The following is a 26,152-nucleotide window of genomic DNA, read 5'->3' on the forward strand; positions in this document are numbered from 1 at the left end:
ATGTTTTCTGTCATATGTTAAATAGATGTGTTCTATCACATATTGTTAAATATGTGTCACATATATATGTTTATTTATGGTGATCTATGATAAAACATATTCCCTGTATTTGAAAATGGCCCATTGCCATGTATGTCTGTATGTGACATATATGAGATAAAAGGAACTCTCTATATGCTACTATATTCCATATATTTAAAATCCATACACTGCCTTGTATCAGATTTCAATATGGGCAAAAAACATATAGCAACGTTTTCTGGGAGGTCAAATATTTAATAAGGGGAATCATTAGACCTTTGTTACATAATTGACACAAGGCATAGTAACAAAGTGTAATAACACACTCAATATGACATATTAATTATATGCAGCAACAAGCAAAAAAAAAGGGTTTAATTGATTATTTATTCACTACATTACCAGGCAAATGTTTTCTAAACTGTCCCATTGTAGTACATATTATAATTATCATCTTTATTTGTACTTCTCCTCTGTGCCACCTAAACCATAGTTTTTATCCCGGAGGTGAGCAAAATAACCCTTATTTAAGCAAAAGTCTTGTTACTTCAGTGAAATAATGACTGAGTGAAAGTGTTTCCCAAAAACATTTTGAGCAGGAGTACAAAAGAAATAACTCAAAAACATGGAATTTATAGAACTACAATGGAACGTCTCGATGCAGAAAGTATGTTCTTTTTTCACACATTTGCTCCAGAGAGACTGTGGTGACCAGTCACGATGCAGGACAGATTCGGTAGCCGGCATAATGTAATGAAAATAAACACAAAAAAGTCATTAGTAATTAAATGTTAATGATTAAATGTAGGAAAAAATTGACTTCAGAAGTACGACTCCATCAAAATTTTACTTACATTCATTGAGTCAATGCAACTAGTTACTAACCCCATTTGTTTTCTGGAAATAGGCCCTCTCACTCCCCTTCCCTTTTAAAGCATTTTGGACAGTGCTAGTTCCTCTCCTCTTCCCTAGATGGTGCTCATTTTGCCTGTTTGGGATGATGGTGAAGTTGTATTGAATGCTTTTGGTCAGCAGAGAGTGTGTTGCTTAATGTCATGCAAATGAAGCAAACAACTTGAGTTAAATGTTTGTGATGTCCAAGGTTTTAAGTAGTTGTCTGGTCAGATAGATAGATAGATAGATAGATAGATAGATAGATAGATAGATAGATAGATAGATAGATAGATAGATAGATAGATAGATAGATAGATAGATAGATAGATAGATAGATAGATAGATAGATAGATAGATAGATAGATAGATAGATAGAAGCAGAAATACTTTATGGTTCTATAATTTATAAGCCTTTTCATGCTTGTGCTGTAATCTTCTCTCCACTCTGCCTCTCTCTAATTTCTGCTCAGAAAGTTGTTAGATACCTGGCATGAGTTTCAACATGCTGCAGCAATCTCATTTCTGACCACACATCATATCTCACCATGCAGCTCACACAGATGCCAGAACATCTCCAAAGAAAATATCTGTTGGACCCTTGGCTTAACATACATACATAGATATGAATCTTGCCATTATTGAGTACCTACTATGGTTAATCCTGTAGCTACTGTGAAAGTAATTTGTACATTACGTGAGCATGAGAGTGTGGAACTAAAGTGTGGGACCCACATACAGGCCCCAAAAGTTTAAGAGTCTCTGCCACTCATGTAAGTCGTGCTCCAGAGAAACATTTCTATTTTTATCTCAAAGCTGAAAGAGCCAAATCATTATGTATCATATTTAAATGTCAGGCACTTATCTGTTTTAAACTATGGTCAAGCATTTACAAATGCCCTCTAATTCATGTTTTTGGTCGATTAGGCCTCAGGTCGTGACCTGAGGATGAAATGAAACATGTGCCATACTGATTCTACTCAGCTATTATTCTGAGTGACAAGTATAATTAAGAGGGTGGCTACTTTTTCTTAATGCTTAACTTTCTACATTTCTACAGTCACACTGAAACATAACCTACATTAACTTTGTCCCAAAATATACTTCAACAAAATAGAATTTAGCAGCATATTGTTACTGTTGCTGACCTTGTGTCTTCATTCCTGTTATTTTTCACTTTTTTGTCTTATTTGAATATCCCCAAATTTTTACATGACCATTTTCCAACTGTTCTTCATCACTTAAAATTAAACAGACTTTAAGACTGATGTATGAACATGTTATGTTCTGATTGTGCACTGTGCACAAAGCTGAAACTGAAACACTTTCTATCTTAATGTGATTGGGTGGTGCTAAAGTGGTGTTGGCTGAAAAGGTTACGTAATACAAATATGTGTTGGTTTTGGTGACATAAGAAAAACAATGAATTCAAATCAAGCTGGTTTTGCAGGTTGGTCTTAAATGGACTGTATAGATGACAAAGTGAAATTTGAAATGAGTGGAAACTTTAGCAGTGTTTACACACCTCATCAAACTCTTTTATTTTAAAACCTGAGGGAAATTTGGATTTCCAAGACAAGGGCCAAGGTAATGAACTATTGCATCAGTTAAATGTTAGAGCAAGTGGGTAAAAGGTGAGTTTTGGCACCTTTTAGGCCTTCCCACCAAAACTCTGAGACAGAGGTGGGCACAGCTACTTGTAAGTCACTGTAATGTCCTCCAATTCAAAATGATATGGGATCTGCAAGATGGCGTAAGCTTCACTATCTGTGTACAGGTCAGTCTGGTCTAATTCTGGATATGTACGATAGGGGAACAGTTCACATTCTCCTCCTAGCATGGTGAAACACCATGAGTGGCATAACCACACAAGTGGATAAATGCAAATGAGGTGAAGTGTATCATGCACTTTGTTATTTTACTATATCATCATACCTATACCTCTAAATGCCTTGTGTGACCCATTATAAGTGTTTTTGTTGTTCGTAAGAGACATTGTGTGTTTTGATAGTAGCATGCCTGTGGGGGTCACAGTGTTTTTAATGCATGCCTATACAGTGTTTCCCACACAACATTCTCTTGTGTCTGTCGGGGCTCAATTCATACTAAGATATCCTCTAGCAAAGGTAAAGCACAGATATCAATTCTTTCTTAACAAAAACATCTCTCAGGCAGCCGTACAGAGCCCACACTGACATAAACTTAGTGGAATGCACTGTTGACTACAGTCATAAGGCTGGCCCATTAACACAGATAGCAAGCACTGCCATGTAAAATAGCAAGCATTGCCACAGGAATTTGTTGAGTTTAGCCATGAAAAGAGCTTTTGTTGGAATTGTAATTCAGCCTTTCACAAGTGCAGGTTCACTAGGAAAGGATCTAGTGTTTGCTCTGACAAAAATGAATGTAATTCATACGGTACATGACATCATTGCATTACACAGACAAGCATGTCTTATTTGCAAGTCTAACTTATGATCCTAAATAGGAAGAAACTTTGTGGTCCAGTAAACAAACCATGACTACAGATGTTAAGCCATCAAAGAAATGTTACACTTTATTGAGAGGTCTTTACAATATAAAATAACAACTTCAAAATAACTTAAAGATTACCTAAAACTCCAGTTCACCCAACCCTGGCCTGGGAGTGCTGGGAGGGCAGGCGTTAAAAATCGTTTAGGTTCTTCAAATCCAGGAACGTCTCTGTGATCCACTGATACATTTGATTTACTTAACAAATCTGAAAACATTTTGGCAAGGTCCCATGATCATAGGCCTTCACAGGACACCGAATGCTCCATTCTGACGCTTCTGTCATATAATCGTCCTTTACTGGTCTGTGGTACTATGATGTCCTCTGCCACTCTGATGGCATTAGTGTGCACATATATTGCGCAGTGCCTACACAATTTATTCAGGTTCTGTGCAAGTCTTTTTTAATAGCCAAAATCTCTCTTTCTCGGCATAGGGCATCTACACGATGCCTTTTATTAAGGCTGAATGCAGAGCGCATTAAATCAGAACTTCAAAACATTATCGTGTCAATGTGAAAGCTCCTCGTTGCTGCACTAGAGGATTGTATTAGTGGTTGAATGAGGGTCAGCTGGATATGGGAGTGGGCTACATGTGTTTTTTGAATTGTTCTCGAGTGAAGCTGAGCAAGCTCCACACAGTGAGAGTCTCCTCTTTCTCTTACTGACACCAGCTTTCTTCGCTCACACCTCCAGGGGGTTCTGCGGCCCCTCGGCCCCCTGTGGAGGGTCAGGCTGGAGCCTACAGATGGGTTTATTACACATGGGGCAAACACTTCGGATTTCCAGCCATTTCACCAAACACCTGCACACACACATAGAGAGAGAGAGAGAGAGAGAGAGAGAGAGAGAGAGAGAGAAGCAGAGAGACAGAGAGACAGAGAGAGAGAGAGAATATATTAGTCACTGTTGTAAAAACACCACTTTTTTGGAAATAGTCCAAAATAACTTTGATTAAAATCTAATCAGAATAGTCAAGAACATTTTTTCTTGTCCATTTTGGAGACTGAAGTTGTTCCTACAGTGATGATATATAGTTCTATAAGCTAAAATCTATAAGCTATAATCTATAAGCTATACTGAACCAAAATATAAAACACTTACTAAAACAATTTTATTTAAACTCCACAAAAACAAAGTTGGTTGTTAAACACAATTGTGACCACTTGTAGCAGCATAACCCAATTTTTAAAAATCCTGGATTTTTTTTTATCAAACTTCTGCAAAATAAGAGCAAAACCAAATGTTCTCAGTATATACATTTCTGCACTCACAAAACAGAACATGACTTGCTGGCTGAGGTTACTTTGATCCGTGAAATGTTCTGTCTAGTGCTCAACACCAGCTCCCTTATTTAAATACAGTCAGTAATGGAACACATGTTTTGTAGTTGTTTTTATATTTTGAAAGCTTGTTATTCACATTTTGCACCTCCTTCATTGTGCTTGTGATATTCCCTTTAATGTATCATAGGTAGAGATTTTTTCTACTGTAAATGATTTTTTTCCTCTACACCCCTAAAACAAGGTGCCACAAAAGGTTCTTTGAGCAATTCCATGGAGGACAAACTTTTGGTTCCCTCAACAGCCATGTTTAAAAAAGAAATTTGGTTGTGCTGGGAACAGGTAATGTACAAGGTCTATTCCAATTTAAAGGTTCTTCCTAGAAAATTTACCCTATGTGGAGCTTCTTTAAACTTCACATAAAGTTTTTTTACACTCACACCTCGCTTTTACAAAAATGGTTCTATCAAGAACTGCAAGGTTCTTTAGGGAACCAAAAGTTATTCTTCATATTCTTTTTAACAGTATGTGGTTTCATGTATTATAACAGTACATTATATATACTGAATAGTACATTTTATAAAGAAGCCTGCCAAATTTCTGCCGAGAGATTTATGTATGTATGGGTGTTTATGGTGGGCAGCATGCAAAGTAGTCTTACTTCTTGTGGAATGCATGAGAGCAAGGACAGACTCCGAGCTCATCCCTACTCCTGAACTCTTCTAGGCAAACTGCACAGGTCTGCTGCATGGCGAGAGACATAAAGAGACAGCTTGTATCTCCTGGTTCTGCTACAATTTGAACATAATTTGAGGCAAACAAGTTCTTGCAGTTCATTCCAGTTAATTTCTGTGTTTCATAACAACAAAGCTTATTTGCAGTTTCTCTTTGAGCATCAAGATTTTTGAGTAATGCTTGTTATAGATGTTAAGATTACTTACTCCAAGCAGACTGAGCTTCTTCCCTGCTCCTTTTAGAACCACCTGCAAAGAGACAACAAGTTAATGCACACTGAAGGAACATATTTTTCAAAAGCTTAAAACTAAAATGAACTATACCTCATTGTATCCATACTGCTCCCGTGTGCCCTGTCGCCTCAGGCTGCAGATGAATACAGTATGTTTCACTTTACATGATTACATCCAGAAAAGAACAAATGTATGTCTGCATAAATTTCATATGTTGTATAAATTGAATTATTGTATACAAATCCAAGCATTCCATTGACCTTCTCTAGTCTCCATGCTTCACTCAAAACTTTCACTATTTTCTATATTCTGATTTTGAACTTTGGCTTAACACTACAAGATTACCTGAACAGGTAACAACAGAAGATCATGCTCAACATGAAGATGAAGAGGCCAATCCCAAGGATGATGACGTAGACATTCAGTGGAAGGCGGTATGTGGTGTCGGTGCTCATTTTGCAGTCTGAAATCTGCGATCCCAAGTCACACAGACATCCTGCGTGACCACAAAGACAAGACTCATTTAAATTCAGACACATTCAAAGCCACAATCTGTTTTTCATGCAACAAAGTAATTTAAGTAGTAACAGTGCCCATATTAAGACACAATATGCTTGTCATGCTTAGTGTTAACTTGTTGGTGGCTGTTTCACTGTTATACCACCTCCTGATTGGAGCTTGACTGAAATGGAATGGCTGAAATGGGTGAAGTTCAAGGTCTATGGCACATAACATTCATATTTTTTTCCAAATAGTTTCAGCCTGAGCATAAATCACAAATAGGCATTTCTCAACTGAGTGAGTGGATCACATATTCGCCTTTACGAGGCCCTTGGCAGCCCACACACTCCATTATGACTCTCATGTGTACAGTTTGCTGTGGCCCCAGCATGCATATTGCATACACTCTGCCTGTGGAGCGTCTGCATGTTTCTCATATTGCCGTAACAGTGCACTCACTGTTGGACTTCACTGAGCTGCATGAACTTTTCACTGTAATACATCTACTCAAACTGAAAAACAAGAAAAGTATGTCACTGCGGTGTCTTAGTCGATTTCAACAGCTCTGCAAAGCACTACAGAGAAACAGCAGAAGTGATGGGACTTTCCTTTCAGACTATGACGTTGTTGTCTGTAGGCCAAATTTGTGAAGAGCTAACAGTTGAGACTGTATGATAAGCCTTTCCTGTTTGGACTGTGGGTTTGCAGCATAAAAAAAACACACATACCACATTGATCACATTTTCACAACTTGTTTTGAAAACTACTTCAGTCACCTTTGCTTTTGATGCTTAATTAATGGTGATATACAATTGAAAGACAATTTAATATTTATGTAGTTGCTGACACATCAAAACATTGTATCTCCAAATGGTAACAGTATAAGACAGAGATAAAAAAAAACATTTTTATCTGTAATGTACATATAAAACCATGTATCTCCATTTCTGTTGATTTTTAGTTTTCTGCATTTCATGTCCTTTACATTGTATAATGAATGGATCAATAGAAATGTTCTAAAATCACTTGGAACAAAATCTCTTCACACTGACTTACATTAAAAGGTAAGTGTTTTTTCCTTCTCCTGTAAAATTAATATTTTGGAGGTACTTGTTTTTCATTGACAGACTTTTTTCCAAGTCTTTTTTGGCCATTTATTTTGGTCAAGTTGTCAACTTTTTTTTTCATTGTAAGAATTCCCAGTTATTTTTTTAAGTTGTTTATCTTTATTTTGAAAATAATGTTCAACCTTAACTGTCATTAAAAAATCTGAACATTAAAAAAAGTTTCAAACTCTTGCTGGTTTTACTTGGACAATAACAGCACAATTATAATTATTACATAATTTCACTGTCTAGCTGTCCGTTTTTTGGTGTAATGAAATATGAGCCTATGGTCTTCTATACTCAATATATCATTAGAGGCAGCTGGCAATATGAAGAATGAAGAATTTTGTAATCAAAACTGAAATAATCTATTAAACAGAAAGCATTATCACTAGAGAAAACGGTGAATGCATTCCTATTATGTTTGACTGCAACTTGGTGAGTGTAATGACTGGGCCAGCGCTGCCGTGGACATCTCTTGAGCATTCTGCATGTGGGTGAGACAAAAGGCTGAACAGAAACCCACCACTGTGGGAAGCCATAAAGAAGGCAGACTGAGTGAAATCTCTGCAGTGCTGTCTGACTCCTACTGTACAATAAACTACTCACATTAACTACTAAATGAGAAGGAATAAATTGTATAGGGAAAAGTTGTGGCCCTCTCTTTGTTCCCAAAACAATGACCTCTACCATGCTACACTGTTTATTGTGTATTCATCCTCACTCCCCTCTATTGATTCATTTGTGATTTAAGATAGAGAGCAAATTCTTTGGATAGACTTTCTGTTATTCACTCCTAGAAAAGATACATGTTCTCTATTAAACTGCATTGGAGCATTCTTGGCAGGTTGAGCAGTATGCCAAAAATGAACTCAACAAGTTTTAGCTTTCCCCAGTTCCACATTCTGTAAGTATTGGTCACACATGCCGCTAAGTATCTGCTCCAATGTTTTTAAGATGGATTACCTTATTATCTTTGAATTATTTTGTTTATGACAAGAGCACTTTGTGAATTCCTCTAACACAGACAGCATTTAGTGAACAACATTTCCCATGTACAACACACACACACACACACACACACACACACATTTTCTAAGCCGCTTCTCCCTCAGGGTCGTGGGGCCATGTACAACAGCGCTATGCAATAAATATTCCATATGTATTGGCTGTGAGCTGACAGAATTTGTGTCGGTATTTTTGTCAGGTCAATCAAATGCATAAGCAGTTGTCAAATATCCTGTATACGTTTTGGGCTGCTGACTTACAAAAGACAAAAAACCTGGGATGCACTGCCATTTTTCATTTTTGATTAGAAAATGCCAGCTGTTGTTTACATTGCGTTACAAGCACAATGAAAATGGTTTAAAATTGCTTAGAATAAAGTACTGCTGTATCAACCATCCATAGTCCAGAATGCTTTTTCCTTTTCCTGTAAAGCTTAATTCTTTGGAGATACAAAGTTTTGTTACCACAGCAACAATACGAAAGGGGAGAGAAATAGAACAAAATAAGAGTGGCTTTGCCTTAATGGGAACAGCATGAAACAAAGGAGTGAGGCAAAAGGGTGCAGGGGAGGAGACAAACAAGGAGAGAGAGATGGAGAGAAAGGTAGAGCAGTTGGCAGAGCCTGGGTGAAGCCTGGGCAATTGTCCGTGCACAAAGGCAAACACAAGTGGCTGCAGCCGCAGCCCCCTCTGCCATGAAGCCACCATCTGCTCGGTCTAATGGGGGGTAGAGGGGGAGGCAAGGGCATGGGGCACTTCCAATCCATGCTGTTCATTTGTGGGCCTCACCAACCTGGGAAGGAAGCACCATTTGGAATACAATGGTGGCTGACATCAGGGGTCATACTCTGCCAAACAGCATACATTTGATTCACACAACAGAACACAGAGTGATACACAGACAATAAGTTTCTCTCCAGTCTGTGCACAAGTTCAGACCATGCAGGAGATTGTCTCTGGAAGGAGAAAGGTAAAGGGCTTTCACTTGTTTGGGTTAAGGCAGGGGCGCTTGTAATCTTAGGAGGATGTTAGTGAATCATTGATAGAAAGCCATGGAGAAGGCTGGAGACACTGTGAATAACACATGTTTTAGGGAAGAGTGCCTCGCAGCTAGCAAAACACGTAGAATAGGTCACTGGGGTTCAGCTGTATAGATGTGGGGAGGGTGTTATGATTCATACTCACCGTTACACCACTGGAGAGGGTTCATGAAACTAAGTGTCAAGCTGCTCCAATAGACCCAGTCAATCAGTGATCTGTTCCACAAGGCTGTGTTAAAATGGGTCAGCAAGCTAGGTTGATCCTCCCAAACAATGTCAGATAAATAATCTGGGCTTTGTCCTCACTGGTAAAACTCCTACAACAATACCACAGCTGAAGAAGTCTTCACAGCCTCTGGTTAACACATTGCAAGCACCCACCACATTCCCCTTAGTGTTTGTGCAGACGCAGGACGACTTTGTTTTCTTGGTTGAAACACTTATAAAGTCGGTCAATGTCCACTTCAAGATTGGCATAGGTATCAAATCATTTAGCGCTCCTTTTGTGATTTACAAAATACAGGCAGAACGACACCTAAGAAATATTGTTGCTTTGACTTTTTCTTTTATCCAGAGTCATTGTCCAAAAACAAAACAAATAAAAAGTGCAGATTTTGGTACTTCACGAAGCCTGCTTTGTAGGGTACCTTTCACACAGGTTAGACTGCATTAAGAGCTTATTATTATTGGCAGTTAAAAATAGTTCTTTTCATTGGAATCACAGTTACAATAACACCAATAGTCTAATGCTTTTCAGTCTGAGCATATATATAGGTCATGGAAATGGACTCACTTGCTTTGCTTTGTCTACCTCCAAAACATTGTCACGAGGTTCTCCCAGTCCCTGTGTTGCCTTGTCTCACCTTTCTGAAGCCCACCTGCTTTTCTTGTCCTTCAGAACAGTCTTCTCATTCTAATCACCCTTTTCTTTCCAAAACAGGAGAGGAGCTGAGACTCAGTGCAGTCTCAGTGTAAATGGAGCTGTGAATGTAGCTCCTTCAAGCTGTGAGTGGCATTGTGCTGGTGACGGCTCTGTCTCCTCTTCTCCTCTTCACCATCTGCCCTGCTCTCTCTCTCTCTCTCTCTCTCTCTCTCTCCCTGTCCTCCAAAAAGCACAGAGGAGAGGAGAAACAGGAAAAAAAAGATTGCCCTGAGAAGAAAAGGTCCACCCTCTGTGTGTGTTGTTCAGCTCTAGTTCTTTACCAGTCTTCTGCCCCAGCCCTGGCTGCTCATAATGGTGCCGAACACTCCTCTCCTTCTCAGTTTGTAAACATATCTCTGCTCATGTGATTTGCTGCCTGCATCACAGCTCTCCTTTCACCCACCCCCTCCCTTCTTTCTCTCCCCCTGTCGCACATTCTCTCTCTCTCTCTCTCTCTCTCTCTCTCTCTCTCTCTCTCTCTCTCTCTCTCTCTCTCTCGCACACATACACACACTCACTCCCACCCTGGCTCATGCTCTCTCGCCCTCCTACCCCTCTCCAGCTGCAGGCTATTAAGAGGTGACAGTGGCCAGGCAGGCAGACAGACACACACACACAGGGTCTATTCTGCAAGGCTGTGAAAGGAATGGGGGTCGATTAGTTGTTGACTTACACAATATATAAACAGAGATCAGTCACAGTGACAAAGAGTGAGTAAGACAGAGAGAGATAAGGAAAAAGATACAAAGAGAGGGAGAGAGTAATCAAAACAGAACTTTGGAAGCCAATTTCTGAGACTTTAAAAATAAATGCATTTACTAAGTCATCAAAGTAAAAAACCTTCTCATAATGATGAGTTACCATCTCATCATTATGAGATAACAAATCATAAAGTGAGCTAACATACATTATTATAACACTATTGTAACATCATTAGGAAATATGTACTTATTACATACTCATACTTCTGAGATGCTAGCTCTTTATTATGATATAGTAAGTACTTCACAGCTATGAAAATACTAAAAGTATCAGATAGTAAGCCATAATAGTTATAAAGCATAATTATCAGAAAGATTTTCATTATCATGAGCTATGAGTTAATATCTCAGTATTATGAGATAGCATTATAGGTTATCATTATTATGTTTATTATAACTTAGTATCTCATAATTATGAGATCTGAGTATTTTTAAGATACTCTATGCAAGTATGAGATACTGTATATGAGTGTATATATGAGATACACATCACACGGTTACCAGACAGTATCTCATCATTATGAGTTGGGTTAGTATCTCATTACTATGAGATAGTAAGTTATAATTTTGAGATATGAATTATGAATAATGATACATCTTACGAATGATGAATTATGAGATAAAATCTTTAAGAGACCTTATGTGATTACACAATGGTATCTTGCATTAAGATACATGTGTTACTCAAGCTAACATTGTAGGACATAAATATCAGACAGTATCTCATTAATATTGAGTGTATATTTCAATATTATGAAATCTTATTATGAAATTTTATTATGATGATTATTATGAGTTAGTTTCTCATTATAATGAAACTAAAACTAATAAGTTTCAATTAAGAGATGTCATGTCTTTAAGACACTGTATACAATTGTGAGATACTTGAGAAACACTTCACATGTTGCTCATTCTGGCATTGTAAGCCAGTATCAGACACTATCTCATTATTGTTAGATATTATTATGATTATGAGATAGTATCTCATTATTTTTGAGATAGTATGTTACAAGAATACAAGTTATGTATTTATGAGATACTTGTGTAGTGTTGTGTTAAGATATACTTCACGTGTTTTTCCATCTCATATCTACATATCTTACATTAGATTCATAAGATCTATTGAAAATCCACAGTAGTTACCCAATGGTACATCTCTATGGTAATAGCAGAATAATAAGCCTATAATTCAAAGGGATAAACTCAGATATTTTTCAGACCATGTTTCTGTCATTGTCCATTGAAAATAGCTTTCAGTATGAGCTTTAATACTAAAAACCTGAAAAGAGAATGCCCATTATGGCCAGTGAACATGTAGCTTAACAGTTTTAAAAACAACAGCTCCTTGATTCAGTGGCCAGTGTATTGGATGTCCATTAAGGGTAAGAATCGCACAATATAGTACAATCATGTGGGTAAAATCTAGAGTTGGAGAGCTCTTTGAAAAACTGAAGGAGGCAAATAAAAAGCATGTGATAGTGGATCTGTGGCTACGTCAGAGCTTATCTTATACAGGCCCTCCTGAATGATTGCATTTAGCATTACTTTTGCAGCTGTTGTGTCATTTTATAAATAATACCAAGCATTTGACTGTTAAAACATTTTATTCCATTTTATTTATGCCATTTTGCAACTTATATTTACACAGATTGAAAAAAAAGTATGTTTGAAAAGAGGTGTCTAAAAACCAAGGTGAACTGGAGGCTTGTAGAAGCTATTTTTAGCAGCCTGCTCATGTTGTGTTTGCCACAGTTTTACCCCCTGCCAGTGTTTCAAGTGATAAAATGCAAGAGCCATCTGGAGCTGCTTTACCAGCAATGTGAATGGAAACCTAATTAACAGTTCCAAATCTAACATTACCAGACTTTCTGTCAATGCTTTTATAACTCTTTTTTTCAGAAGCATTTATTACATAGTGAGAATTATGATACAGCTCTACCACCAACAAACATCCACTGTTGAAAAGTCAGTTTATTGCAACAACTTATGTGTATTTTACACTCAGTTAGCCCTGAGAGAATAGCTGACAAGTAGACAAGTAGACACCACAGCCTAACATCCTTGAGATATACCTAAAGCCTAATAAAAATATGGCTTAACACACAGCACAGCCATTAATCAAACTGGAAACATTGTCAGTAACTAGCCCATCTTTAAAGTAATAAATTAAATGTTTTTCGGTGCCTTTAAGAAACTGCTGATGGTATTTAAGCCTTAAAGTACAATCACTGCATCTAAAAACAGCATACCATCACTAGGCCATCGCTAAGGATCTCCAAAAATAAGTTATCACATCATCACATCAAAGCAAATGGCAAAAAAAAGAATATCCAGTTCCACAGCAAGGCCAAAATAACATTTTATAATTACATAGCATTTTGGTTAATACACACCATGTCCTAGTTGTTCAATGAACTGTTATAAAAAAAAAAAAAACAGACTACTATGGTCAGTGAGATTTACCACCCTAACATAACATGTCCATCTCTTTCGCAATGCCCTCATGGTTGTCCTCCTCAGTGTAATGGGACCATTTATTGAGGCGACTATACAGCGGTGTTCCTTTGTTCTCTCTGTATAAGTAAACACCTGTTACACGGTTCCACTCCAGGCTGGATATATCACTTCTAGCTCTCTGGCACTCTGCCAGAAGCTCTTTTTCCTCTTTCTCCAGGGCCACGAACCCAAAGAAGCTCTTGACATTCTCAGCAGCATGGATCCTAGCATGAGCATCAGCAGTGCGCTGGAAGAGAAAATGCTCATTGGAGCGGTAGCTGGACCAGTACGCCTCCTGCTGGTAGCCCAGGGGAGAGCAGCAGCGCTTCAGACACAGTATCAGGAAAACACCAAGTGAGATGACAGCAACGATCAGCCAGCCCAGCAGCTGGAGACAAACAGCAGAAAGGGAAAGTACAAATGATAAGTAGCAAGCAAGTGAAGCATGCATCTTGTACATGCCACAATTACTTAAAAATACTGAGTGGAAAACACTAACGATGATGTTGATTATAAAAATGTATTTATGATGAAGTCCTTTCAACATATTACAGCAAATACATATAGTCGTATGTAAATGTTTGGGTCCACTAAACTACATTTTTCAGATTTGTGAAATGAAAAGGAAAAAAAATTGATATTGTATATATACATATATATGTACATATCTGCAAGAGTTAAAGCACCTGAACTATATATTTGATCAACTTGAAAAACAGGAAGACAATGAACTAATTGCAGCATGTGTAAAACCTTAATATTTGTGATATTCCTGGACATGTTTAAGATCTACCCTCAGAATTACAATGATGTTCAAGTCTATGAGGGCCATTTCAAAATCTTCAGCTTGCATTCAATGAAGTAGTTAATAGTGGATTTTAAGGTATTTTTGGGTGATTGACCTGTTATGGAAGCCAGTCTCTTTTCCCCTTTAGTTTCTTGACTGATTGTGTCACATTTACTTCCAGAATTTGTTGAAACTAAGTGGAATCTGTTCTTCCATCTACCCATGCAATGTTTGCCACTGGTTGCCACACAACCCCAAAGCATAACAGACCAACCCCCATGCTTAACATTTGACAAGGTGTTCTTTTCACTGCTCCTTTTTTCTCCAGACATTTGGTGATTATGGCATTTTTACCTCATCAGGCTGTGGTACTCACTTCCAAAATGCTTCTGGCTTGACTAGATGCTGTTTTACATACTGTAGACACTGATATTGGTGATGAAGTCACCAGTAAAGTTTAGATCTGATGACTCTTCCATGCAGATCATGTTTGTGCAAATAATGTTATCAAACTAGTAGGCTGTACTGCCATTCATGTGTCAGCTAGACATTTGACATTTCAGATAGGAAATTGTGAGCTGGAAATGGTATTTTTTTAGCCTCCCCTGCTTGGCTGGCATCAATTTGCTTCATTTTCAGATCTGTCAGATGCTTAGAGGAGCCCATGGTTGTTGAGTGTTAATATAAGGCCTGAAAAGTCACAATATTTATGCTCTGGAATTGTCATCAGATGCCACTTTGTAACTGGTCTTAGCGACACTATTAAGGCCTAATGAGTTCGTTTCTGAGACTGGAACTGGAAGTTTGTCCAAATTTTGCACATGCCCCAATTACTGTTTTATTTTAATGTATTTACTTCTTGTTTCTATTCAGCGAATTTAATGTAACGATGGATTAACATGGCAGAAAAATATTACTTTTTAAAATAGTTTGTTGGAGATGTTTCACTTCTTTTCACTTCAAAAATCAGAAAAGCAAAGACATATGTAAGTTGTCCAAACTTTGGCATAAAACTGTGAGGCACAAGAAAAAGTTGTTGACCTCTAGGTTTTCTGACATGTGTAAATCTGGATTCATGAATCTATACCTGAATCTACTCTTTGTCCAGTAATCACTCTATAAAATGTACCTTGTGTATAATTACAGAACATTTCAAGGAATGAAATGTGAATAGCACGATGTTTGATTTATTCAAAGACCTATTTTAATACAATGTCAACATGACAACTTACAACTTTAGTTGTAAGCAAAAGGTTCTACATGCATTTCACCACCTAAATAAGGAGTACTGACTTCTATGACACTTAAGAAAATCTTTTATTTTAATGGTAAATGCATTTTTAAAAAAAATTGTCAGACACTAAATGCTTTAAGGTAAAGGTGCTAAGTACCTGAGATTCATACTTGAGGCGACGTTGAATTTCTCCCCAGAAGTGCAGCAACTCTAAGGGTACATCTTTGCATGGAAAGCGGGCCATGACATTCGGGCCCTGAGGAGTAGAGGGGAAGTTTTCCAAAGACAGAGGGTCCACAAACTCACTGAGAGCGCAGACATAGGCCTCTCCTCTGAGGAGTGAGAGGACAGACCAGGTAATAGGGGCCACTACCGCTCGGCCCACTATTGACCCCAGTAGAGCAAAGGCAGCAGCCACGGAGAGCTTCCGGCATTTTCTGATGCGACACTCAGAAACAAGGTCCCATGTGTTCCGATTAAGCATAATCCCAATGATAAAAAAAACCAGTGCAGGAACACCAATAGCAGCTAGCCCATACAGGTAATTTCTCTCTGAAGAACATGGGCACTCAAAGGCAAAAATGTTGTACGCCGTCTGACTGGCCACTGTTCCCAAAGCAATGAGGCCATTGAAGATCACTACATCCTTGCTTTTGAAGAAGAGAGCAGCAAATTTGAAGTTTTCTGAAATAAGCGCAGCCATTTAATCCTGCTCTTGCTTTAAGCCAGTCTCTCAGTGTCTGCACTCTGGTGATGACCAGGAGTTTTAAGGATTCTTAATACTAAACAAAAAAAGTCTCAAACACACATCTGTGGACAAGACTCTGCAGGTTCCAGTAATGGACAAAATCCAGAAAAGGCAATGCAGCTGAATCTCCACGTTAACATGTCCTCAAAGCCACCCTAGACAAGCTCTAACATGTAATGCCCAAGGCAAGTGAAAACATGGACATCACAGAGGAACCTGGTGACAGAACCTGAAGAAAAGGTATGCGAAATCTGGGTACAGATGCAACACGTGACAGAAGACAGTCCTGAGCAATGAAGGAAAATTGCTGATGACGGCACGCAAATCCAGGCTTTACAGAAGTGACATACACAGAAGCCTTTACTTCATTGTGCAGCAGCCACAAAAAAGTGTGCTCACTGGAGGCAGCTCAGGTTTCACTGAGGAATATTTTGGTGAGCAGCTGTACAGAGTAACCACAAAGTTAGCACTTTGAAAGTTCAAAACAACAGTTAGTGTATTCATGTAACTCTACGATAAAGCTGCTAAAACAAAGATAAGTGACTGGAAAAAAAATGTCATGCAGACTTACGTTCCATGGCTAAGGGGTACAACTCTCTCTGTGCTGTAAATCCAGAGTTTCAAACAGAGCACTGAGGTTGGCATTAAATAAAAGGAGTCTAATGCACAAAAACTGGTTCTGTAAGCACCTCTACAATGCCGTGCCCAAGTTGGAAAAGAAAATAGAAAGCGTCCATATAAGTCTGTTATGGGCACAAGCTCTGAATCATCAGCAGGAACTGGAGTCTGGTTTCCTCCCCAGTGGAAAAAAAAGAGTATTCAAAACATGTGGAGAGACAAGTCAAAGCCCAACATGGCTGCTAAGCTCACCGCACTAATTCTAAATCACTGTGGATGGGCAGAAACTCTGTAAAGGTTATCTGTTTACAAACAAATACAAATACAAATCTTAGTAAAGCAAAAAATAGTGAGGCAAGTATTATACAAAGAAATGTCGAGGAGGGGAAAATAAACATTTGTATCGTACTCCTAATCTTAAAAGTAACATAAATAATATTAAACTCTCTGTAAAAAAATCTGCATAACTATGATGTCTTGCTATAGCCTTAGATTTTGGAATAATATGCAACATATCCATTCTTTACTGATTTCTGACTATGAGAGTCGTTACTGTGAGCATGAACACCTGAGTGTTCACTCACGCTTTCTTCTTTTCCTCGTTTGTGAAGGTGTAGCGGGGGTTTACACGTATGCCAGTTCCACAGAACTTTATTCATGTAGTCCTTTTCACGGATGCCTAGGAGCTTTTCTTCTTCACTTGTGTGTGTTTCTTCTTTATTGTGTTTCAGGTTTTCTCCCTTTTGTGAGTGATGGTTGTGAAATACCATAATTTCACCACTAATGCTTTCAAAATACTGCTGTATACAGACCTTGGCAAAGCTCTTGGCGTGCTCCCTGCACGTCTCGTCAAATAGCCTGCGCTCCGTATCAATATAATGGGACCAGTACTTGCTTTTCAAGAAGGCAGCTTGTGTAAAACATGGTCTGATCCCCCTTACCATAAAGGCCACTAAAGTGATAATCAGCAAAAATGTCCATCCACAGGCCTGAGGGAAGAAAGATACCTGGAGTCAGTTTGCACTCAGAACATGTGAACATTCTGCTTAGAATTACAGCAGGTGGGCATTCAAATGCAATTACCAATAACAAGTAAAATGCAGACATTTTCATTGTGAAAAATTTGAAGGTAACTAATTGTCATTGCTTTTCTTGGGTTAACTCAACTCGAGTAAACTCTAGAATTCACCCAACTCCAGGCAAGGCAAGTTTATTTATATATTACTTTTTATACACTGCTGTCATTCAGACTCAAACTGTTAGGTCAAAAGTTCTCCCAACTCTCATTTGTAGTTTCTCAGTGTAGTAAACACAGAATTTGCTTTCTACTCAGTCCCGCTCTAGCTCGGACTTAAACTATCCCACAATCCCACCATTTAGTCCTCTTGGGCTTTCAGATATAAAAAGCTGTGGCATCATTGCAGTTCACATTCACAATCTCCTGATTTTGGGGAGAATTCTTAGCCCATTGCATCATATTACAACATTATTTTTTGAGGTTAAAGCAGATATTTTCTACAGTTTATTAAACATTTAAGGAGACAGAAATCTGAGTAAGTTCAGGAGCTTTCATATGGTGCAACAGACTAAGCATTCACTCCCTTCAAGCAGTTATGAGTTTGAAGCACATAACTGGAAGTCTAAGGGGAGAAAATGCCTGGTGGTACTGTCTGAGGGAAGGTGTCCCACCTAGAAGGGAAACAGAATAAGGTATATATTGCTGTTTTTAGAAGAAAACTTTGTATCTTCCAAATTAAATGATAACTTTTCAGGAAAAGGAAAAAATCTACTTTACTTTTAATGTAAGTCAATGGAACCAGACATTTTTCCGAATCAATTTGTGCCATTTCTTTTGGTCCATTCTTCATGAAATTGACACATAATGTAAAGGGAAAAAGACATTTTCAAATTATGTCAAAAACTCAAAAACAAAAAAATGGAGATTTTTGTGAGAACAGCCATATGCATTGTTTACGTAACTGAGATGAAGAACTAAAAAAAAAATAATAGTAAGAGTAAGGAGATAACAAAAATAGTCAGGAGAACTTTTGACTAAACTAAGAAGTTTAAGCTGGGTGAACTTGAGTATCCTCAAGATGAGTTAACTCAAGAAATGCAGAGTTACCAGTTATTGTATAATTTTTCATTCTTTTTATTTTAGCAGTGTTGGTATCTGGCACTCAAGAGAAAATCTGAATAAATATAAGTATACTCTATTTCCACAAGTATCCAGACTCTACTTCTCATTAGTGAATTTCGCTAATTTAAGGTGCCACTCCTGACACAGGTGTTTAATTGTGGATACACAGCTTGTATAGAATGGGATACTCTAAAGTAGCTGTACATGAGCCTAAGGACACCACGCACTTATTAACCTACCCTTAACTTCGAAAGAAACATTGGTTGAGCATTTGCCTACAAGTTTTTGAACATACAATGTACATCAGTAAATGAACATACAAAGTAATATATTTTGGACTTGAAATTTAAAATATTTGGGTTTAAGTATCAAAACAAATGGTAAAGTAACTGATCTCCCTCCATACAAGCTAAAAATTTAACCCCTTCATGCAGAATTTTGATTTTGTGGATGTTATGATATTTGGATAATATGTGCAAGGCACATTACAAGGCTTGAAATCATTTTAGAAGGTTTCCAGAAAACAGCATTTTGCGTCACAAATTCCTTTAAGGGTTTTAAACTCTAAGGACCCGTCAACTTATCCAGCCTTACCTTACTCACTCTGCAGTAATCGCCTAGCTTACTGAATAACTCATAGTAGTTACTGGATAATAAGCCTTAAAATTTATACATGAATAACAAGTCTAGAGTTTAAGGAGTAAAAGAACAAATCAGCATCATATTATAATTATCAGTTCATACTTGACTCTTTATATTTCAGGTGTCTTCACAAATGTACAAAGCAAAGTAACAGCTGCACTACTGTACGAAAGTCTTAGGCACCCAAAATCTATTTATTTGTGTAGTATGCCTTTATTTTCTGAGAAAAGTGTTAACATTTTAATAAACAACATTTATAGAATATTAATGAATAATTATTTTGTGTATATATATATATATTTTATATATATATATATATATATATATATATATATATGTGTGTGTGTTTGTTTAACCATTTTCTAACCTCTCTTCGAGGAAGTCCAGTATTATATGTAGTTAAAAAGCAACTCCTGGTTTGACCAATCAGTGCTTCAGAAAATTGTGCTTGTGATGTAATTGATGATATTAACAAGTCTCTGTGGCGGCTGTGAAGGTGTCAAGGAGAAATACGGACCCGAGAAATTCTTGTTACTTTTTATTGTTTTTATGTTTATTTGAATTATGAATATGGCTTTATTCTAATGTACATTGTGATAAACTCACTGCTGAGGTCAATTGTTTAAAAATTTGCTTAGATGCCTAAAACTTTCACACAGTACTGTATTTTTACGCAAAACTGTATTAACTGCATAGCTTAGTCTTCAGATATTTATGTGGTGAGATTGCTTGAAGCATTTGCTGGAATATGAATTAAAATATCTACATAATACATTTTTGCATATTCAAATGCAGGAACATGCAAGTAGATCTAAGACAAAGTCACATTCTTAATTTAGTCCCTGAATCAAAACTGCAAAACTGTGTAGAAAAGCAGCTCAACAAAAACAAGACAAGAAATGTTCTCTGTTCATTATATTCTGAAAGTGTAGCTATATGTAAATGTCAATGATTCATTGATAAACATATTATGTTTTCTCCTTTCACTCCCAAACACAAAACAGGCCTCTACACTGTTAGAAATAGACATACTATGCAAGTACATGATTCATTCATCAAGGTACAAACAATGTAAGTGTCCTGTCAAAGGTACAGCAGTGGTTTAAAGGTCCAGTGGTGTACCTTGCATGAGTTTTCCTAGTGGAAAAGTAGATATTTGTACCTTTTCATAACCAAATGTTTTAAAACAGAAAAGTACAATAAAAAGCCTGGAGGCGAGATTGGGTGTGTGGAGTCAGTACAGCTTAGGAAATATCATTTCAGTGGATTCTGGTACAATTATGTTCCCTGACTAAAGGTACTGGGATGCACCCCTGAGGGTTCCACCACAGTGACAAGAGGAGTACTGCCCCAGTGACAGTGTCGTACCTTTTTTCTGACAGTGTATAGCAGTGTATTCAGGTCACAAATGAAGTGCAAGAGTAGAAAATAACACTACCCACACCAATATAGCACCACTGGATTTACTGAATGATAACCTCTCATGTCATACGGGCAGTCTTGGTCCTATGTGTCAACATTAGATACATAATGGACCCCAGAAAAGGAACAGATGATGGCTGGAGAGTTGAAACTGTATCTGAGTATGTCATGTGTTTTGATATCTGGTCACGATGGCCCAGGCTTAAAGCAGACTTCTGAGGGACTGAAAGAACTGAACAAAATTCAAATTAAAACATTTTGAAACAGTGCAACACAGTGACATCTATTGGTCAGATGTTGCTGAACAAAACCCGCTGCATACAAAATGCAACTGACATTCCTAAAAAACAAAATAATGTGAAATATTTTATAATGTCAAAACAAAGTAGAAATGTGGACAGTTGCATAAGTAAAAGAAAGCAGTGTCTTTGTTGTTTTTAAGTATTACAGCATTTAAGCAAACACAACAAGTAATACCAATCCTACAAATGATAATTGAGGATAAAAAGTTAATTAAGTGCATTTTGCTAGAATATAATGTATGTAACTACCACTGTATGTTCAGTATGTTTTTCTCTAGTGTTATCAAGTAATAGATTCTTCTTCTTCTTTCGGCTGCTCCCTTTAGGGGTCGCCACAGCGGATCATCTGCTTCCATCTTGCCCTATCCATTGCCTCCTCTACTTTCACACCAACCATCTCCATGTCCACCTTCACTACATCCATAAACCTTCTCTGAGGTCTACCTCTTCACCTTCTACCCGGCAGCTCCATCTCCAACATTCTTTGACCAATATATCCACTATTCCTCCTCAACACATGTCTAAACCATCTCAACCTGGCCTCTCTGGCTTTATCTCCAAACTGCTCCACCTTCACTGTCCCTCTGATCTGCTCATTTCTAATCTTGTCCAGCCTTGTCACTCCCAACGAAAATCTCAGCATCTTCATCTCCACCACCTCCAGCTCAGCCTCCCGTCTTTTAGACAGAGCCACAGTCTCCAAACCATACATCATAGTAGGACGTACTACTGTCTTGTAAACCTTCTCTTTCACTCTTGCTGCTATCCTTCTGTCACACATCAGCCCTGACATCCGTCTCCACCCACTCCATCCTGCCTGCACTCTCTACCTCACCTCTTTTTTGCACGGTCCTATCAAGTAATAGATTAGAGTCACAAAATAACAGGCTCTAAAACAGCACAAATTGAACCAGAGCCCAGTCCCTAGTTCAGCGATGAACCAAGACCATCCATCAGTAACAAGCTCACCCAGTAGAAAATTCCTCATCAACATATTTTCCATGGCTTATAATGTAGTAGAGCTTGTAGGCGCTCATCAAAACAATTTTTTTCTGTAGACAAACGTTGTGACTCAGGTTAAGAACTCCTGCTCTAGGGTGTTCCAGTTGTCACTTTGCTATTCAAAGCAGTGCAGAGTGCTGAATGCATTTATATGTTAATATGTCATTCGTTACGCCTGTAATCTGAACACGGTGTGCAGCACATGCAGAGAAGGCACATCACACAAATCTGTTCCAAATGCACCAATTTATACCAAGCACTCTCAAAGGCTCTCACCCTACAGGAATGTACATTGTTCATGTCACCTAAATGGGGACTGCAAGGCTTAGGGTGCCATTCAGGACTGAGCACCAGAAGCTCCAGAATTTGGATGAGGCACTGACAGAAAGACTAAGGCCCAATCCGTTTCACCCCTTGTCCCTACCATTTACCCCTTAGCCCTCTGTTTTGATGGAGGGGTAGGGCGAAGTATTATGACTATATGGCCCTCCAAATGGTTTTTCAGAGGCACACTCAAACAGTGTTATGAGAAAAAAAGAAAAACCGGCAAGACAGCTGCATGAGAGAACAAATAAACCAACAAATGTACATATTTTCTCCGTTAGAAAATTATGATATGATTGGATTATCTTAGTTTAATGTTGTTTCAATATAGTATGGTCGTTTTCTTCATAACAAGCACAAAAAATCTTGCTAAAATATGCTAATGTCTTGTTAGCCAGCTAGCTATCTTTCCCATTCCACCTTAAATAGTCCAGCAGTATTGACGCCTGAAGTGCTAGAATGTAACTGCTGCACCATTTAAGGTAAAATGGAAAAATTTGAACAAAAATAGCTGATTTCAGCTTCGTGTCACCAATTAATTAACAGTATGGTAGGTGATATTAAATAATTGTTTTATACCCCCTCTTTGAAGGTTTCCGGTTCGATCCCCAGTGCCAACAGTTCATGACTGAGGTATCCTTGAGCAAGACACCTAACCCCCAACTGCTCCCTGGGCTCTGTGGATAGGGCCTCCCACCACTCCAGGCAAGTGTGCTCACTGCCCCCTAGTGTGTGTGTATTCATTAGTGTGTATGTGGTCTTTCACTTCATGGATGGGTTAAATGTGGAGGTGGGATTCAAAAAGTATCATGTAACTAAAGCCCAGAGGCACTGTTGCTGAACTTCCTTCTCTCAAAAACAAGAGTAAAGACATGGGATTGGATCTAAGTGTCATCCAAATATTTCTGTTGGTTATTTAACATTCCAGGGAATGGCGACCTGCCTACATCTCCATGCTCAGCCCTTTTTTTGTGAAATGAATGCTTCAAAAGTAAGACATAGTGCAGAAATGTGTACCTAATGTTTCCACAGTGTATTAAACAAGATAATAAGAGTGTTCTTAGAAACAACTTTATTATCAAACTGTTATGTTCTCTTTTATCTTACCTCATCATAATGTTTGTTCATTGTGCATAATCTTACTCAACTCAGGGTATTTTAGCATTGCATGTTTATTTTAATGCTGTGGGTAGTGGTGCATATCTATACATCACCGCTTTATGCTTTCCTCCCTTTCAGGCGGAGGAACATGCTCTTCAACAAAAGTTTGTAGAGGACTCCTCATTCAGCGTTTCTTCTGTAATCAAGGGTAATAACAGACAGCTTGTCCCCCTTCGCTGAATAAAGAGCCTCTACTCTCCTGGATTTACATGAATGGATTTATACTAGATGTTGGAACACAGTGATAATCTTTTGTGGGGATTTAATTTGATTGCATTCAGCCACAAGAGCGTTAGTGAGGCCAGGTACAGATTCTGGATCAGAAATACCACTAGAACTCATTCCAAAGGTCGATGGAGCCACATCACCCAAGAGAGCACTGTTCCACTATGTTCTAGTGCTTGCGGGGCTTTTGATACTCTAACCCTAACCCTACACTCTTTTATACTCTAACTGATGCTTGGCATTAGGAATGGCGAGCTTAGGCTCATGTGTGGCTGCTCCAGAGAGCCATTCTATCGGTCAGTATTTGTCTATAGAGATTATACTGTATAAGCAGCTAAGTATGCACAAGTGAACAGCTGTGTCAGCAATTGGTGCATCTTAAAACAGCTGAAATTACCATTAGAAGGAATTTCTGGACACTTTCGAACCACTTCTTTTTGGTTACTGAGATTAAAGTTACACTCTTAAACAAGCTGGTTCTTCAAGAGTTCTTTAGTAAAAAAAATAGTTCTATATAGGATCATGAACACTCAAAGAACCCTTTGCATGAAAGGGTTCTTTGCATCATTAAAGGGTTCTTCAGACTGATAGAGAATGTGCTGTAGATGAAAATGGTAAATAGCACCAAAAAGGGCTCTTCTACAGTTACAATGTCAAGCTTGTAACAATAAAAGAAGCCTTTAGGTGCTATATAGAACCCTTTTCAAAAGGTTTGTATATAGAGCCATATAAAGCACACTCTCCATTAATCTGAAGAACACTTTTACAAAAGAGTTTTTCCCTAAAGATCTCTGGATGAACCATCTTCGTAGTGTAGGGCTATTTTAAGGTTAGGCTTTCATTAAAAATGATGGTTCTTCAAGGGTTTGTTGGTTATATATAGAACCATGAACACTCAAAGAACACTTTGTATGATTAAAGGGTTCTTTGCATCATGAAAGGTTCTTCAAATTAAGCTTTTGTAGTGGTTCTATAAAGAACCTTTTGAAAAGGGTTCCATATTGCACCAAAAGGGTTCTTCTATTGTTACAATGTCAAGCTTCTGGTGCTGTATAGAACCCTTTTCAAAAAGGTCCTACATAGAACCATATAAAGCACATTCTCCGTTAATCTAAAGATCCCTTTCACAATATAAAGAACCATTTCGCCCTCTTTACTAAAGAACCCATCAGCTAGGTTTATGGTTAGGCATCGAATCTTGTTGAAAATGGTCTATATGTTTACATATATAGGTTACATATACATATACATACAGGAACTATTATATTTCTTTTCAAAGTGTGTAATAACCACCTCAATAGAGAGAAATATTAAAAATATTAAATAAAGAGAAACATAAAGAAGAGAGAGAGAGAGAGAGAGAGAGAGAGAGAGAGAGAGAGAGAGAGAGAGAGAGAGAGAGAGAGAGAGAGTGTGTGTGTGTGTGTGTGTGTGTGTGTGTGTACGCGCGCGCTCGCGGATCATTCATTACCTGTGACATGCACCGGATGTACCTGCTCGCCGCCTCGCGGGAGATAAGCTCGTGCCCGTCGAACACGTTCTCGCAGGGAATTCGCGCCAGTAGTCTCGCGAGCTCTCGCTCGGGCGGCGCGGCGCGGCTCCGGTTGAAGAAGCGGCGCAGGTCGGCGGCGGCGCTGCACGCGCACAGCAGACTCTCCCCGTGCATCAGACTCACAGCGATCCACACGGAGGGCGCGATGAGCGCGCGCTGCGTCATCGAGCACAGCATGTAGCGCAGCACGCGCGGCTCTTTCCTGCGCGCTCCCGCGGGCCTCCTCCACTCCTCCGTCACCATCGAAATATTGTTATTGAGCACGAAGCCCAGCATGAAGAACCACACAGCCGGAACGAGCAGGATCCCCAGGCCGTAGGCGAGGTTGTACTCCGGGAGACACGGGCAGGTGAACTCGAAAGAGGAGTAAAGCTGAACGCTGGCCAAGGCCATTATACCACAGATACCGTTCATGAACGACTCCTGGTTGGCCTGCAAGAACTGGAACATCATCCGAAACTTATCCAT

General features: G+C 38.5%; 2 protein-coding genes across 6 annotated transcripts; both read right to left on the reverse strand.

Moving 5' to 3' along the window:
- Nucleotides 1-3,443: 3,443 nt before the first annotated feature.
- si:dkey-51a16.9 (RING finger protein 122) lies at nt 3,444-10,643 on the reverse strand. 5 transcript variants are annotated; one of them, XM_017696532.2, is made up of 7 exons: nt 10,142-10,643; nt 9,494-9,564; nt 6,040-6,190; nt 5,785-5,827; nt 5,668-5,709; nt 5,388-5,470; nt 3,444-4,248 (listed from the first exon to the last, which is right to left on the reverse strand). In XM_017696532.2, exons 2-7 carry the CDS (start codon nt 9,516-9,518, stop codon nt 4,128-4,130), a joined length of 465 nt encoding a protein of 154 aa, XP_017552021.1. In that variant the 5' UTR covers nt 9,519-9,564; nt 10,142-10,643; the 3' UTR covers nt 3,444-4,127. The 5 variants fall into 5 exon arrangements, with proteins under 5 accessions (XP_017552021.1, XP_017552020.1, XP_017552022.1 ...); XM_017696531.2 differs by having other exon boundaries at nt 9,494-9,665; XM_017696533.2 differs by lacking the exon at nt 9,494-9,564 and having other exon boundaries at nt 10,142-10,639.
- Nucleotides 10,644-12,616: 1,973 nt separating this feature from the next.
- On the reverse strand, nt 12,617-26,152 carry LOC108426744. The gene is made up of 4 exons (XM_017696466.2): nt 25,604-26,152; nt 17,409-17,903; nt 15,706-16,251; nt 12,617-13,915 (listed from the first exon to the last, which is right to left on the reverse strand). The coding sequence occupies exons 1-4, from the start codon at nt 26,150-26,152 to the stop codon at nt 13,499-13,501; spliced, it is 2,007 nt and encodes a 668-aa protein (XP_017551955.2). The 3' UTR covers nt 12,617-13,498.

This window comes from Pygocentrus nattereri, chromosome 5, assembly GCF_015220715.1.
Source record: "Pygocentrus nattereri isolate fPygNat1 chromosome 5, fPygNat1.pri, whole genome shotgun sequence".
In the NCBI taxonomy this organism is placed as follows: Eukaryota; Metazoa; Chordata; class Actinopteri; order Characiformes; family Serrasalmidae; genus Pygocentrus; species Pygocentrus nattereri.